At 44.0% G+C, this 17034-nt stretch overlaps 1 protein-coding gene across 1 annotated transcript in view; it reads right to left on the bottom strand.

Annotated features, from left to right (window-relative positions):
* kif3b (kinesin family member 3B) overlaps positions 1-10627 on the bottom strand; it is a 29496-nt gene extending 18869 nt beyond the window's left edge. The window contains exons 1-4 of the mRNA XM_084333252.1: positions 10412-10627; positions 8296-9858; positions 4554-4655; positions 2863-2985 (exon numbers count right to left, since the gene is read on the bottom strand). Of these exons, the coding sequence (XP_084189378.1) occupies positions 2863-2985; positions 4554-4655; positions 8296-9729 (1659 nt within the window). The 5' untranslated portion in view covers positions 9730-9858; positions 10412-10627. The remainder of the gene's footprint in view (positions 1-2862; positions 2986-4553; positions 4656-8295; positions 9859-10411) is intronic.
* Between the last annotated feature and the right edge of the window lie 6407 nt (positions 10628-17034).

Genomic DNA, 17034 nt, shown 5'->3' with positions numbered 1-17034 from the left:
GTTTATATATTTATATATTACAGAGGTTTAGTCACAGAGTTCACAGGTATATATATTTATATATCACAGAGGTTTAGTCACAGAGTTCACAGGTATACATATTTATATATTACAGAGGTTTAGTCACAGAGTTCACAGGTTTACATATTTATATATTATGGAGGTTTAGTCACAGAGTTCAGTTTTATATATTACGGAGGTTTAGTCACAGAGTTCACAGGTTTACATATTTATATATTATGGAGGTTTAGTCACAGAGTTCACAGGTATACATATTTATATATTACGGAGATTTAGTCACAGAGTTCACAGGTTTACATATTTATATATTATGGAGGTTTAGTCACAGAGTTCAGTTTTATATATTACGGAGGTTTAGTCACAGAGTTCACAGGTTTACATATTTATATATTACGGAGGTTTAGTCACAGAGTTCACAGGTATACATATTTATATATTACGGAGGTTTAATCACAGAGTTTTAATAGGCATTTTATCGCATCTGGTTCTTTGTTCGATACAGTGGATAAAGGGACAGCTTAGATCGCTTCTCCTCCTGCCAGTACTGCTTCAAACAGCCACACATTCTCCTTCTCCCCATCCACAGTTAGGGGGGTTTGTAAGGCCCTAAAGGCCCTAGACCCTAGGAGGTCGGCTGGTCCTGACAATCTTCCTCCCTACTATTTTTTTTTGTTTTTTAACAACATACATAGACAATACATTTCAGCATACAAAACTATAAAGACTTATCAACAAGAAATAAAAATAAAACAGATAGACAAAAATGAGAAAAGAAAAAGCGTGGCATGGGTCCTTCGGTCAATTCTATATTTGCATCCTTTATTTACATTTTCAATCATTTCCTTGTATCCTTTTCAATCCCCCGTGATGTCGTTCCCTCCCCTCCTATATTCTTCCCACTTTTCCCATTTCGATTCAAACTTCTCCTCTTGCAGCCTCAGCAGATGCGTGATTCTCTCCATTTCATGTATCCCTTCTACTATCTCTATCCATTGTTCCTTCGTCGGCGCTTCTACCCTGTACCACAGTTTAGTTAAAGCTTTTTTGGCTGCCACTATTAGTATCTTAATCAAGTATTTGTCTTCCCCTTGAATTCCTTCCTGTGGTAGGTTTCCCAGATACAACACTTGGCCTTCCTGTCTCCCTACTTCTTACGCCTGGCTGCTGATGTTATAGCTGAACCTCTGGCGTGTGTGTTTTTAATCTTTCCATTCAACAAAATGTTGTCCCCAACGTGTCGAAAACTGCCTTTGTTCTCCCTTTGCTGAAAGGGGGTGATCCTAAATTGTTGAACAATTACAGACCCATTTCTAAATGAGCTTGTTTAGCTAAGGTCCTCGAAAGGCTTGTTAATGATCAGCTTAAGGATTACTTGGGTTTGCATAACATATTACCCCCCCCCCCCCTCTGTCCTAGGTCCTACCCCATTTACTATTTATACCAATGATGTGCATCGTGATATAAATGATTCAGTACATCTTTATGCTGATGACACCATTTTATATTGTTGCGCACACACAGTTGTCTCTGCTTTTGAATGTCTGCAGTGTGCTTTCAATGCCATTCAGTCTAACCTGCAGTTCTTCCTGGCATTTCATCGGACCAAGGGACTTCTATCGAAGTTGTGTCCACCTATAAATACTTAGGCCTTTTAATTGATGACAACCTTTCCCATATTGACCATCCCCTCCGGTACACGAGGAGGCAGCCTGTCACATCTTTTCACATAACGACTAACATTGGGATGGGAGAAAAACGGAGGAAAAAGGAGGGGGAAAAATATAAAAAAAAAAAAAAAGTTAAACAAAGTGCTGTACAAGTCCCACAACATAAAAATAAATACGAACGCCAAATCTTTTTCCCTTGAAGGTCAGCCCTAGTGTGGTGACAACACTACAAGGGGACATTCAGCCCTAGTGTGGTGACAACACTACAAGGGGACATTCAGCCCTAGTGTGGTGACAACACTACAAGGGGACATTCAGCCCTAGTGTGGTGACAACACTACAAGGGGACATTCAGCCCTAGTGTGGTGACAACACTACAAGGGGACATTCAGCCCTAGTGTGGTGACAACACTACAAGGGGACATTCAGCCCTAGTGTGGTGACAACACTACAAGGGGACATTCAGCCCTAGTGTGGTGACAACACTACAAGGGGACATTCAGCCCTAGTGTGGTGACAACACTACAAGGGGACATTCAGCCCTAGTGTGGTGACAACACTACAAGGGGACATTCAGCCCTAGTGTGGTGACAACACTACAAGGGGACATTCAGCCCTAGTGTGGTGACAACACTACAAGGGGACATTCAGCCCTAGTGTGGTGACAACACTACAAGGGGACATTCAGCCCTAGTGTGGTGACAACACTACAAGGGGACATTCAGCCCTAGTGTGGTGACAACACTACAAGGGGACATTCAGCCCTAGTGTGGTGACAACACTACAAGGGGACATTCAGCCCTAGTGTGGTGACAACACTACAAGGGGACATTCAGCCCTAGTGTGGTGACAACACTACAAGGGGACATTCAGCCCTAGTGTGGTGACAACACTACAAGGGGACATTCAGCCCTAGTGTGGTGACAACACTACAAGGGGACATTCAGCCCTAGTGTGGCGACAACACTACAAGGGGACATTCAGCCCTAGTGTGGTGACAACACTACAAGGGGACATTCAGCCCTAGTGTGGTGACAACACTACAAGGGGACATTCAGCCCTAGTGTGGTGACAACACTACAAGGGGACATTCAGCCCTAGTGTGGTGACAACACTACAAGGGGACATTCAGCCCTAGTGTGGTGACAACACTACAAGGGGACATTCCTGGTACCTTCTTCAGCTTCTTGGTCTTGATGTCGACCTCCTGCTGCAGTGAGCTGTAGGTCTCCTTCAGCTCCAGCGTCTCCTCGTCACGACACTCTACCTGCTGCTGCATCTCCCTCTCGCGCCGTTTCTACATCACACACACACACAAGCACACACACAAAATCAGCACCAAAATAAAATTGTCTCAAACTCACTGGCATAATAGGTCAATAGCACTCTGGAATGCTCTGCCGAAAAACATCTCATCCACAATACATAATAAAATTACTTTCAAAACAAATATTAAGAGATATCTTGCAAACATGTCAAGTATGTAACTGTTATCTGTGTATTTTTTCTTTTTTTTGTTTGACTGGAATGTTAGATTTTATAATGTGAATTTGTATATTTGTATACATTTTTTATTTGTGTTTTGTTTTAATTTGTTTATTCGTATTTTTTGTTGTACATTTGTATTGTATTTGTTTTGTCCAGGACCCCAGGAAGACTATAGGCTCTTGCATGTGTCTCTAATGGGGATCCTTTAATAAACATAAACATAAACACACCTCAGAGACCGTGGCAGGGATGTATTGTGTCATCACACCGCACGAGTCACTATACCGGGAAGTGAGGGAGTCTCCCGGCAGAAGATCTTATAGCAGCTAATGAAAGATGACAATCACCACACCATCTCCTCTCCATCGAACAGTGTGAATCATTTCACCCTCCGATGGGAATTTTCCATCTTATTTATTTACTTCCGGAGTCCATTCAATGACAAGACGTCTAGGTTGCTTCGTCTAAAAAGCTTTTTCTTTCTCGTGATCTTCCACGATTAGCCGTTAGATTTGTCACCGGTGATAGTTATGGTACTCACCATTGTTTCCTATATAATAAGGTTGGGTGGGCCTCTCTGGCAGAGAGAGACGTAAGTTGTATTGGAATCTGTTTCGTAGAGACTGTCCAAATTATATGACTTCTTTATTGGAATGGACCACTGGACCCTGTCGTACACGATCCAGTGATTGTCTTATGTCTTACTTGATGTTTCTGTATTTATTAACGCACTATGACACTTGATGTTTCTGTATTTATTAACGCACTATGACACTTGATGTTTCTGTATTTATTAACGCACTATGACACTTGATGTTTCTGTATTTATTAACGCACTATGACACTTGATGTTTCTGTATTTATTAACGCACTATGACACTTGATGTTTCTGTATTTATTAACGCACTATGACACTTGATGTTTCTGTATTTATTAACGCACTATGACACTTGATCTTTCTGTATTTATTAATGCACTATGACACTTGATCTTTCTGTATTTATTAATGCACTATGACACTTGTGATGAATAAAGAGTGAATGAGCAGGGAGGAGGAGGGAGGAGGAGGAGGGAGGAGGAGGGAGGAGGAGGGAGGAGGGAGGAGGGAGGAGGAGGGAGGAGCAGAGAGGAGGAGGGAGGAGGGAGGAGGAGGGAGGAGCAGAGAGGAGGAAAGAGGAGCAGAGAGGAGGAGGGAGGAGGAGGGAGGAGGAGGGAGGAGCAGGGAGGAGGAGGGAGGAGCAGGGAGGAGGAGGGAGGAGCAGGGAGGAGGAGGGAGGAGGAGGGAGGAGGAGGAGGGAGGAGCAGGGAGGAGGAGGGAGGAGCAGGGAGGAGCAGGGAGGAGCAGGGAGGAGGGAGGAGGAGGGAGGAGGCCTCTACCTGCTCAGCGATCTCCTGTCTCTTCTGCTCCAGGACCTTCTGCTGCTCGTTGGTGTGGTCCACGATGTTCTTGCCTCCCATCAGGAGCTTGCTCTCCATCGCCTGAACCAAAACACAACACTGGTTAGGACTCGGAGTGGCAACATTAGAACAAGTCTTTATTTGTCATGCAGATTAACACACACACGCGAGATGGGCGTCACACAGGAACACACACACACACACATGCATTGGGTCGCCGATAAAGTCTCTCTGCACTTGACCCATCCTGTCGCACAGAAAGGCCCGGGAGACCAGCAACCTGGTACCCAAGCGGGAATTGAACCCAGGACCTTCTAGCTGTGAGCCACATTGAGCTGCATTAGCCACATTGAGTACGTTTACGCGCACATTAATATTCCGATGATATTATTGGCAATACTTAGTCCAGTATTCCATCCACGAGTTTTGAGTAAACGTTTGAGAAACCCTAATATGATAGGTGGTGGATCAAGCAATTTTTCCTAACTGGTCACTGCACCTCATCAAAGCGGGTTAACGGTTAAACGTTAACTTCTAGGCCTAAACAGATGGATAGCATTATGTGATCTAATTAAGTCAACTGAATAAGAGTATTATCATGGAAACAGAATTCACACAGACAAGCAAAACCCCACACGGTAAACAGGATGGCGCTCACAAATGTGTCAGTATGACGGCTAATATCTGTATATCCAGTGTATCTTCTTATTCCAACCTTCTCATAACCAGGCTTATATTTGGGTCATTTCAAACGGTATGATGTTTACCAATGTGCCGAACCATAAAGCCCAATAATTCTTGAAATTCCTAAATATTCCTGGGATATTTATTGGTATGCGTGACGAGTGACGCCACAGTCATCGCCTCTGTGTACCCTGCCTCGGAAGTTCGCCCGGCGTCACCCCCCCCCAGCAGAATTTGAACGCATGTTTATGAGGATTTGGGATCTTCTTCATACATTTGTCTTTCTCTCTCTCTGGAAATCAAAGTAGGTCTTACCATATTTCTGCAGCCATATTTTTTTTTTTAGAGTTGTTATTTGCCACATGGAATCAAGACAATCAGAGTTTCTTCATTACACAATAATAAATATCATTCCATGGACAAAAGGAGCAGGAAGAAGACTAAATCTTATAGTTACCTGTCCCTTATTCCTAAATTAAACAAGTATTTACTTAATGGTCGGCGTACAACCTAATTTACACAAAATAATAATTTATAACATTATACAAGAAACACACAATCCACAGTTAAACAAGAAAAAATTTAATAATAATAATAATAATAAAGAATAAAAGAAAGAAAAAAAAGAAACAATCTCACTATTCAGATCACATTTGATTTTCATACTGACTAAATATTTTTTTTATATAATTTCTTTTGAATTGATAAACACTATTACATCCCTTTATAGGACCCCCTCTAAAATGAGATGCTGCATCTCAAGGGGCTATCCTTTCAATAAATTCTGACCAAGCTCGCTATGGAGAGAATTCCACAACTTTACACCAATAACTGAAGGACACATCTGTTTAAGTGTGGTACGTGCAAACTGACGTTTAAAATTGTATTTTCTCCTACTAAACTCACTTTCTAAATGAAAAAGATGTTGTAGTTTTTCTGGCAGTGTATTATTTCTTGCCCTAAACATAATTAACATTGTTTGAAACTTAACCATGTCTTCAAGTTTAATTATTCTAGATTTAATAAATAATGTGTTTCCATATTGTGCCCCTGTGTGTGCATCGCCAGCCTGGCCTTGCGTGCTGCTAGTAGGAGACGACGCGTCAACAAGCACATGAAGCTTACGAATGGAAACAGATCCATGGGAGCAGCAGAGTGATGGCTTGCTATGGGAGATTAACACGGGCGAGCGCTAACGGCTGGAGAACCCCGGAACTATTAGGCAATGTGTCTGACCACCAAATGTGTCCACCAAACCGAAACCTACACGGACTACGCCGTATGACCAGTTAGGGTACCTTGTGTGTGTGGCAACACCAAAGCCTTTGATATGATGTTTATCAATTGATTTGATCATTCACTTTTTAATATACTTGTGCTGTTCAAGTTGGTCATGAGCAGTAAAACTCCTGTTTTTACACATAATCAGATTGTTCTTAGTAATACTGTGCACGAGCATTACACTAGAGGTTCCAGTAGTGGGCAGCTTGAATTGCCAGGTCCTAGAACCAACGCTAATAGAGATCTTTTATTTTTAGAGCATTAACTCTTTGGAATAACCTGCCTCAAAACCTCTGCTGCATTTACAGTAGATTCACTTTTTAAAATAATCTTAAATTGTTTTTAACACTGTAAAGTAATTTTTTGTTTTTGTTTTACACTGTAATGTAATTTTAGCTATCTTAATTGTTACAGTAGTTTCATTATGCATTGTGTGTACTGACTTTTAATCATTTTGTTTTTGCAATAATAATTGTTTTTGTATGTTTTTTTTGTGTGTGGACCCCAGGAAGACTAGCTGGTTGCTATGGCACCAGCTAATGGGGATCCCTAATAAAATAAAATAGAATCACTACAACTAAAAGGAAGATACATTGTTATAATTTGGCTGTGTATAATGGTGCATAACAGTGTATAATGGTATATAATGGTGTAACTGTGTATACTGAAACTGGTGCATAATAGTTGTATAATGAGTCATGTTTCCAATACAGCTGGTTTTCAATGAGAGCAAGTGTCAATCACCCACCCACCTCTAGCACAATAGAAACTGCATTCTGTGTACAGTCAGATCATCATGAAATAGGGCAATTCCCTGCTCAACCAATAGGATTAGTTGGTCAAAGGTCTTACTGGAGGTTAAGGATTAGTCAATTAACCATCGACATCCCACATGTAAACATCTTAATATCCCGTTTACTGCTTGGGTTTTGCGGTTTTGAGCAAGTTCCATTTTCCATGGCAATGCCCTTTCTGCTGACTTGTCGTACAGAACTTGTAAGTCGCTTTGGATCATAAGCGTCAGCTAAATGACTAAATGCCGTAATGCCCATCGTTTGTTTAGGCTACTCGCAACGTTTTGAGTTAAGTCACGTATCGGGGTCTACAGGTAACCAGCATATTTAACACTGTATCCTGTCTATGACCTTAACTGGGATATTATTAGCAAGTATCCAGAATGTTAATGTAAATGTGTGTGTTTTAGCACAGGAAACCCCAATAGTCAGGAATGTCAAGATGATTGAAATAGATATAAGAACAATTGGCAGTATTAGAGGGTGGGAGAAGCTGGCGGGGTGGGTCCGGGTCGTTGTAAACAGCGACTCCTACAGTTCGGTCGGGGCGCCTGCTAAGCGCGGATAGGATCTAAGTGGGATAGTGTGATCCTTCCACACGCTATGCCCTCTCAGTGAGAGTCCGCGCTGCCAGGTGAAAAGAAGCGGTTGATTGGCTAGACGTGTGTCGGAGGAAACACGTGATAGCCTCCACTCTCCCAGACCGACTGTGGGGGGTAAGTGCGCAGCGACCAGGAAGGGGATTGGGAATTGGCATAACGACTAACATTGGGATGGGAGAAAATCGGAGGAAAAAGGAGGGGGAAAAGGATAAAAAAAAAATATATATATATATATAAGAAGCAATGTGGGCTTGTGACTGACATCTTACACTCATCACATACATACATGACGTATTGAATTGGATGAAATAATTACATTCCGAAAGGGCTTTCGATCGGGTTCAGCCCGGGAAGGTTTACCTTGACTTTGGCAGAGAGCATGTCTCCCGCCTCCCTCTCCCTCCTCAGGTCCTCCATCTTCCTCTCCTTCTGCTTCAGCAGCCGCTGCTTCTCCTCGGCCACCAGACTGTGGTCCTCCATGATGGCCTTCCGCTCCCTCTCCAGCTTCTCCTGCTGCTCCCTCCAATAGTCCCCTTTCTCAGCCCCCTCCGCACCTTCGTCCTCCCGGTCCTCCTCGTCGTCGTCCTCCTCCGTCTCCCCGTCGTCGTCCTCCTCCTCCTCCTCGCCGTCTGCCCCGTCCCTCCTCCTGTGCCTCCTCCTCTTCTTCATCCCTGACTGCTTCTCCAGCTGCTCCTTCAGCCTCTTGATCTCCTCCTGGAACTCCCGCAGCAGGGCGTCCTTGGGGTCCTCGTTGATCTTGGGCTTGTTCTTGATGTTCTTGGCCCGGTTGGAGTAGCGCAGCGTGGTCAGCGTCTCCTCCACGTTGTAGGACGCCGGGCCGATGTTGGCCACCATCACGGTGCGGGCGTTGCCCCCCAGCGAGTCCTGGAGGAGGCGCGTGAGCTTGGAGTCCCGGTAGGGGATGTGGGTGCACCGGGTGTCCACCAGGGCCGAGATCACGTTGCCCAGGGCGGAGAGAGACAGGTTGATCTTGGTGGCCTCCTTGAGCCGCTCGCCCTGGGCGCCGGTCTTGGTCTGCCGCTCGCTGCCCGCCAGGTCCACCAGGTTCAGCTTGCCCACGCGGATGTGGTTCTCGCCGTCAACGCCCAGCTCGCTGCACTCGATGGTGATGACGAAGATGGCGTGCGAGCGCGAGCTGTGCTCGTTCATGTTGGTGGAGCCCACCGAGCGGTTCTGGTTGCCCACGTTCATGACGCGCTCGATCTCCTTCACGCTCTTGGTGACGAAGGACGAGAGGTCCTTGACGTAGACGCCCGTGTCGGGCCTCTCCTTCAGCTCCAGCCGCCGCGTCTGGTCCTTGGAGAGCAGGTCCCGGATCTCCTCCTGGTAGATCTCCAGGTACGACGCCCGCACCAGGTACTGCTGGTTCTGGGAGCGCGAGATGTGCATGAAGATGTGCTCGAAGGAGTTGGGGATGACGCCTCGCCGCTCGGGGTCGTTGCGCACGCCCTCCATGGTGTACGTCTTCCCCGTGCCCGTCTGGCCGTAGGCGAAGATGGTGCCGTTGAAGCCCAGCAGCACCGAGTCCACCAGGGGTCTGAAGGTCTCGTCGTAGAGGTCCACCTGTTTGGAGTTGGAGTCGTACACCGAGTCGAAGGTGAAGGTCTTCGGCGGGGCGTTGTCCCGCGACACCCGGGGGTTCCGGATGGCGACTTCGCCCGACTTCACGTTGACCGAGACGACTCGGATGAAGTTGGACGCCCGCTCCTTCTCGTTCATGGGCCGACAGCGGACCACCACCTTGACCGTCTCGGCGCTCCTGCTCTTGGACATGATGGCGAGGACCCGGCGGACAACCCTTCCTTCCCGTCCCTGGCGGTGCTTTGTCCCCGCAGCGCTCTCTCTCCTGCGGCTTCAGTCCCGGCAGCACAAGGGGTCTTCTTCAGATGTCCACATCAGAACCTGTGAGACGACGGGGCAGAATCGATGATCATTCATTTCCTACCTGCTGCAATGGCTGTCATGTTGTCATGGAGGTGACACATCATCTTGAAACTGACACATAAGATTTCAGACTCACTGACACAAAGCAACCGACTGACACCAACTCTAATCATTCAGGGTTGAAGTCAGAGTGTCGCCCCTAAATGCTTTTTATTCCACAGATGTGTGATCGTGTGAACGTTGCGTTGGCTAATACAGTTCATTACAACACACAGGGTCGTCATTTTAGAGACGATGTTGTTTAAATCAACGCTACAACAATTAGATCTTTCATTTCATTTCGATTGGTTCCGTACTTCAAGGCAATGCACAGCTGCTCCACACACAAGCACAATAAGCATGAGTTCATAATAAAAAGCACCTCCCAATTTGCACATTCCATGCATGATGAGTGAAAATGAAACGAGCAGGGAGGAGAAGAAGAAAATCGTACGTTGCTTTTTACACAAGACTAGAGTAAGGTTATACCGTTAGCTGGCTAGCTAGCGTTAGCAGAAGAACCCGTATTTACCATATAGCGTTAGCTCACGTTAGCCCTCCGTGTTACTGTATGATGACACTCCTCGGTCCAGGGTAACGCAGTATATGCATCTAGTAGCATCTAATTAACGCTCCATACATACAGTAAGATGGCTGTTCTGTCAGGCTTTGACCCCCTCAAGCTTCAAGCTAACGCGATGTTATTCAGTGGAACGAGCCTAGCAACAGCAACCAACCAACCGGCCTAGCAACGAGCAGGGGACATCTGCAGAGCCGCGAGCCCCGCGTCACGTCAGGTCTGGGCGGGGCTTCGGGGCTTGTACTCTGTGTTGTTTTTTCCGCGTGATTACCAAACCAAGCCACATTTCTCGGAGACGCTCTCTGATTGGCCGACGCCTGTTTCTACACTGGTTAAGCTGATTGATTGAATGAAAACTTTATTAACAGATTGCAGAATGGGTACATTAGACTTTCGTCTTGTTTACACCAGGGTCCCCCATTTTCAATTCATCATACAGGCACTCTCCGAAGTTGGTTAAGGTTCGAGTTTGTCTTAGAGCATGGCGATAGGACGCCAGGTAGTTTGCAGGCTGTTTGACGTGGAAATGGGCAAAGACACAGCTCGTCACGGATTGGGCAAACGCGTCAGTGGCCAATCAGAGAGCGTCAGTCAGTGGCCAATCAGAGAGCGTCTCCGAGAAATGCGGCTTGGTTTGGTAATCACGCGTTGTTTCCTGTAAAACCCGGAAGTAGTCCGTTTGTGCCGTTTATTTTTTACAAGCTGTGAGGACTCGACAGAATGAATGTATGAATGAATGAAAACTTTATTTAACAGATTGCAGAATGGGTACAATACAGTACGGCTGAGAAAGACTTTCGTCTTGTTTACATCAGGGTCCCCCATTTTCAATTCATAGTGAACAGCATTTGCATTTCTGTGTTCCGTGTTGCGGGTTAGGGGTTATGGTTAGGGTTAAAAAATAAACAGCACAAACTGACTACTTCATCCTTGGCAGTATGTCCTCCTGACTGTGCTTTCTGTCACATGTTATTTTTATATTGTCAAATAAAGTCATTCATTCATTCAACTGACTACTTCCGGGTTTTACAGGAAACAACACAGAGTACAAGCCATAGGTACAAGCCCCGAAATCCCAATAGTATCCAGCTGCAGCCGTTCAGACCAGCGCTTACAAGCCCCGCACATACAAGCCCCGCACATAGCAACCCCTCGCTTCCATTGGCTGATTTTGGTGACGTGATTTTGGGTCACGTTGCACGTTGCACTGCGGGATTGATTGATTGATTGATTGAAAACTTTATTAACAGATTGCCGTATGATTTGGGTCACGTTGCACTGCGGGATTGATTGATTGATTGATTCATTGATTCATTGATTGATTGATTGAAAACTTTATTAACAGATTGATTGATTGAAAACTTTATTAACAGATTGCCGAATGGGTACACGTGACCACAGGCCCTGATTGATTGATTGAAAACTTTATTAACAGATTGTAGAATAGGTACACGTGACCTGACCGATTGATTGATTGATTGATTGAAAACTTTATTAACAGATTGCAGAATGGGTACAGTGACCGATTGATTGATTGATTGATTGATTTATTGATTGATTGATTGATTGATTGAAAACTTTATTAACAGATTGCAGAATGCAGTACAGCTCAATACACACAATTGTTAAGGGGATGCAGACCATGCAGTACTGTTACATTTGTGACATACAGTAAATATATACAAGGGGGAGGGAACTGTACATTTATGATGAATTGAAAATGGGGGACCCTGATGTAAACAAGACGGAAGTCTTTCTCTGGTCTGCATCCCCTTAACAATTGTGTGTATTGAGCTGTACTGCAGATATATTTCAATTGCCTTACTTATTTACATAAGTATTATAGGCCTACAGCAGTATTGTACAGACAGTCTGTGTGAAGTCTGTGTGGTTATCCAGCTGCACAAAGGCAGAGCAAGAGGCTCTACAGAGGGTGGTGAAGGCGGCAGGCAGGATTGTCGGGACTCCTCTATCAAACATCACCTCCGTCTTCACCTCCCGCTGCCTCCACCGCTCCAAGTGTATCATCAAGGACCAGTCTCACCCAGCACATCACCTCTTTCAGCTCCTTCCCTCAGGGAGGAGATACGGGTCCATACATGCCAAGAGTTAAATATTTAAGAACAGCTTTTTCCCCCAAGAATTCAGACTGTTAAACGCTCATTGACTGTCCCCTCACGTGCACCATGCACTTACCTGGACTTGATAATCACTGTTACCACTCATCATGCACTTTATTTAAAATATTCTGTTATGTACAGTGTTATATGTGTTTCATGTATGTATATATTGTACTACGGTCTGTGGGAGCTCCCCTGAAATTTCACTCACGGTCATATAAGAGTTTTAATGTACCATGTACAGACATTGGATTTTCTACCCATAATTTGATTTAAAACATTCCATAGATTTTTACCATCATTTCTCACATCATATAACCATGGTTTAAAATATTCCCTTTTTCTCACCTTATTTAACTTTGTGACTTGATTACGTAAGGAACGGTACTTTTGTCTGTCATCTGCAGAACTGGAACACACTGATGCTTTTTTGGCTACAGTATGTCTCTCTCATTCATTAAAATTCATTAAAAGCTACTATCTATCCATGGGGCTGATTTGTTTCTGACATAAATAAGTCCAGTGCAACCTCTGGGTCATCCTCACAACATACCTCCTCCCAGTTTATACCCAACATTTCATTAATAAAACCTTCTACATTAAAACTCTTATATGACCGTGAGTGAAATTTCAGGGGAGCTCCCACAGACCGTAGTACAATATATACATACATGAAACACATATAACACTGTACATAACAGAATATTTTAAATAAAGTGCATGATGAGTGGTAACAGTGATTATCAAGTCCAGGTAAGTGCATGGTGCACGTGAGGGGACAGTCAATGAGCGTTTAACAGTCTGACTGCTTGGGGGAAAAAGCTGTTCTTAAATATTTAACTCTTGGCATGTATGGACCGGTATCTCCTCCCTGAGGGAAGGAGCTGAAAGAGGTGATGTGCTGGGTGAGACTGGTCCTTGATGATACACTTGGAGCGGTGGAGGCAGCGGGAGGTGAAGACGGAGGTGATGTTTGATAGAGGAGTCCCGACAATCCTGCCTGCCGCCTTCACCACCCTCTGTAGAGCCTCTTGCTCTGCCTTTGTGCAGCTGGATAACCACACAGACTTCACACAGACTGTCTGTACAATACTGCTGTAGGCCTATAATACTTATGTAAATAAGTAAGGCAATTGAAATATATCTGCAGTACAGCTCAATACACACAATTGTTAAGGGGATGCAGACCAGAGAAAGACTTCCGTCTTGTTTACATCAGGGTCCCCCATTTTCAATTCATCATAAATGTACAGTTCCCTCCCCCTTGTATATATTTACTGTATGTCACAAATGTAACAGTACTGCATGGTCTGCATCCCCTTAACAATTGTGTGTATTGAGCTGTACTGGATTCTGCAATCTGTTAATAAAGTTTTCAATCAATCAATCAATAAATCAATAAATCAATCAATCAATCAATCAATCAATCAATCGGTCACTGTACCCATTCTGCAATCTGTTAATAAAGTTTTCAATCAATCAATCAATCAATCAATCGGTCAGGTCACGTGTACCCATTCTACAATCTGTTAATAAAGTTTTCAATCAATCAATCAGGGCCTGTGGTCACGTGTACCCATTCGGCAATCTGTTAATAAAGTTTTCAATCAATCAATCAATCTGTTAATAAAGTTTTCAATCAATCAATCAATCAATGAATCAATGAATCAATCAATCAATCAATCAATCAATCCCGCAGTGCAACGTGACCCAAATCATACGGCAATCTGTTAATAAAGTTTTCAATCAATCAATCAATCAATCCCGCAGTGCAACGTGCAACGTGACCCAAAATCACGTCACCAAAATCAGCCAATGGAAGCGAGGGGTTGCTATGTGCGGGGCTTGTATGTGCGGGGCTTGTAAGCGCTGGTCTGAACGGCTGCAGCTGGAAGCATCTCCGAAATCTCGCCTCACACACAGTACAAGCCCCGAAGCCCCGCCTCACACACAGTACAAGCCCCGAAGCCCCGCCTCACACAGTACAAGCCCCGAAGCCCCGCCTCACACACAGTACAAGCCCCGAAGTCCCGCCTCACACACAGTACAAGCCCCGAAGCCCCGCCCAGACGTTGGGCTTGCGGCTCTGCAGATATAGCCCGGGGGTCGGAGCTGATGGTAACCTACAGCGGCGTCGCTAGCTAACTAAGTTACGTCAGCTACGGAGCCGTTGGCGGTCACTGCGGCTGAGAACGTCGACATACAGAACCCAACCCCCTCAATCATCAATGTACAGTAAATTACCAAGTATGGTTTTGTCAATATTCCAATGTACAGTTTTGCTTGTAGTGTCCCCCACCCCTCCCAACCCCCCCTAATGTACAGTCCCCCCGACCAGGGGCGGATTTAGGATTGTAGGAGATCCGGGGATTAGCCCAGATGGGCCCCCTTTTTTGTATTTTTTTTTAATTTCTTTTTTATATTCTTTTTTTATTTTGTGCAGGCAGATTTTTTTTGAATTTAATTAACCTGTACGTGCAATTTCCTGCAATATAGAGCCTTCAATCTTGACCAATAAAGCTGCTCTTTTCACTATAAAACTCAGTTAACCATAACGTAGTTTAAAAAAAAAAAAAAAAAAAAAAAAAAAATTTAAATAGATTCGGGGCTTTTCAGAATACATCCGGGGCTTGAGCCCAGGTAGCCACCCCCTAGCTCCGCCCCTGCCCCCGACCCCACCCACCCAACCTCCTCCAATGTACAGTTTTGCTTGTAGTGTCCCCCACCCCTCCCAACCCCCCCCAATGTACAGTCCCCCCGACCCCCCCCACCCAACCTCCTCCAATGTACAGTTTCTACATCAAATGTATATACTCTCTTTTCTGGACTCTTTTTGTATCACAAACTACTGTATTTGCAAATCTGGTATGTCATAAATGTATAGATGTAGCTTTTTGATTTGATTTGATTTGATATTTTTTATTTTCGTGTCTTACATACAGATGTATGCCCAGCCCATATGGGCTTACAAGACACATAACAATAAGTATATAATAATATACTTTACCAATTACTTAACAAATGACATAGACCAAGATGGCCATAAAAAAAGAAAAATACAAGAAAATACAATAAAACGTAATATAACACAAGCTGTACTCAATGTAAATAAACAGAGAAACAAGGTGAATTCAAATACAATTATATAGGATAGTGTGTTTTGTCTCAGGTGCCATGCCTTCTCCAAAAATCCTGCAAAACCGACGATGTCCTCCACAAAAAAACAACTCAACATACAGCTCTCAGACTGCCAAAACAAATCTGGGTTTACAATTTGAATTTTTTCAAATAAAGCCCTCCTCAAAGTGGTGTACAAAGGGCAATAAAAAACAAAATGATATTCATCCTCCACCACTCCCAGATCACACAGAACACACAACCGCTCCTCATCAGGTTTACCCTGGAATCTACCCACTTCCACAGCCAATGGCAGGGTGCCAGACCTCAACTGGGCACACAGAGACCTCCGTCTTCTCTTTAAGTTTAACATTACATAAGGTTCAGTAAAATACTCATTTTTAATTGCAATATATTTTCTAAGTTTAGGTTTTTTCAAAATCTCCACCTTCCACTTATCCTGATGGATTGTTGATAATTTTGTTTTAATTATGTGAACCTTACACTGCAAATTGTTCATAAAAATCATACTCAAGTCAGTAGAAGAAAAAATCATAGACATCTCTCTTGACCAGGGATGACCGTGTGCTCTGTCCCAATTAAAAATCTTTTTAGTCACCCTGCCTGTAGCAGTACTGTCTATCTGTATGTCGTGTGTCAGTGTCATATGTTATGATGAATTGAAAATGGGGGACCCTGATGTAAACAAGACCAAAGTCTTTCTCTGGTCTGCATCCCCTTAACAATTGTATGTATTGAGCTGTACTGTATTGTACCCATTCTGCAATCTGTTAATAAAGTTTTCAATCAATCAATCAAACATAACGTCACCGAATTAATTGGCAAATTAGACGAACGAAAACCCTAAAATACTCTTAACGTTGACAAATAATGAGACATATTATCGAACGTTGACTGAAAACGTTAATCTAATCCAGTCGCTCAGTCATCCCTGAAAACGGTGGTTTAAAGTGCCAGGTTCACCCAGCGCTATCCCCCTAGTAAAGGTGGCACTTTATGCATTCTAGCGTGAATTGAATATGAATTGAAAATGGGGGACCCTGATGTAAACAAGACGAAAGTCTTTCTCTGGTCTGCATCCCCTTAACAATTGTGTGTATTGAGCCGTACTGTATTGTACCCATTCTGCAATCTGTTAAATAAAGTTCTCATTCATTCATTCAGTCCCACTCCCCAGTGCACTGCTTACCTGTTGTCCCGAGGGAGGAGACAGCTGTCACATAAGACTAATGCCCCAAAAAACTCACCATATACATATTGAATTGGTGGAACAACAAAGACAACAAACCGAAAACAGCAATTATTCATGAAATCGTA

Source organism: Notolepis coatsorum (genome assembly GCF_963971535.1).
Source record: "Notolepis coatsorum genome assembly, chromosome: 17".
NCBI lineage: Eukaryota > Metazoa > Chordata > Actinopteri > Aulopiformes > Paralepididae > Notolepis > Notolepis coatsorum.
This window is presented reverse-complemented; position numbering and strand designations above follow the sequence as displayed.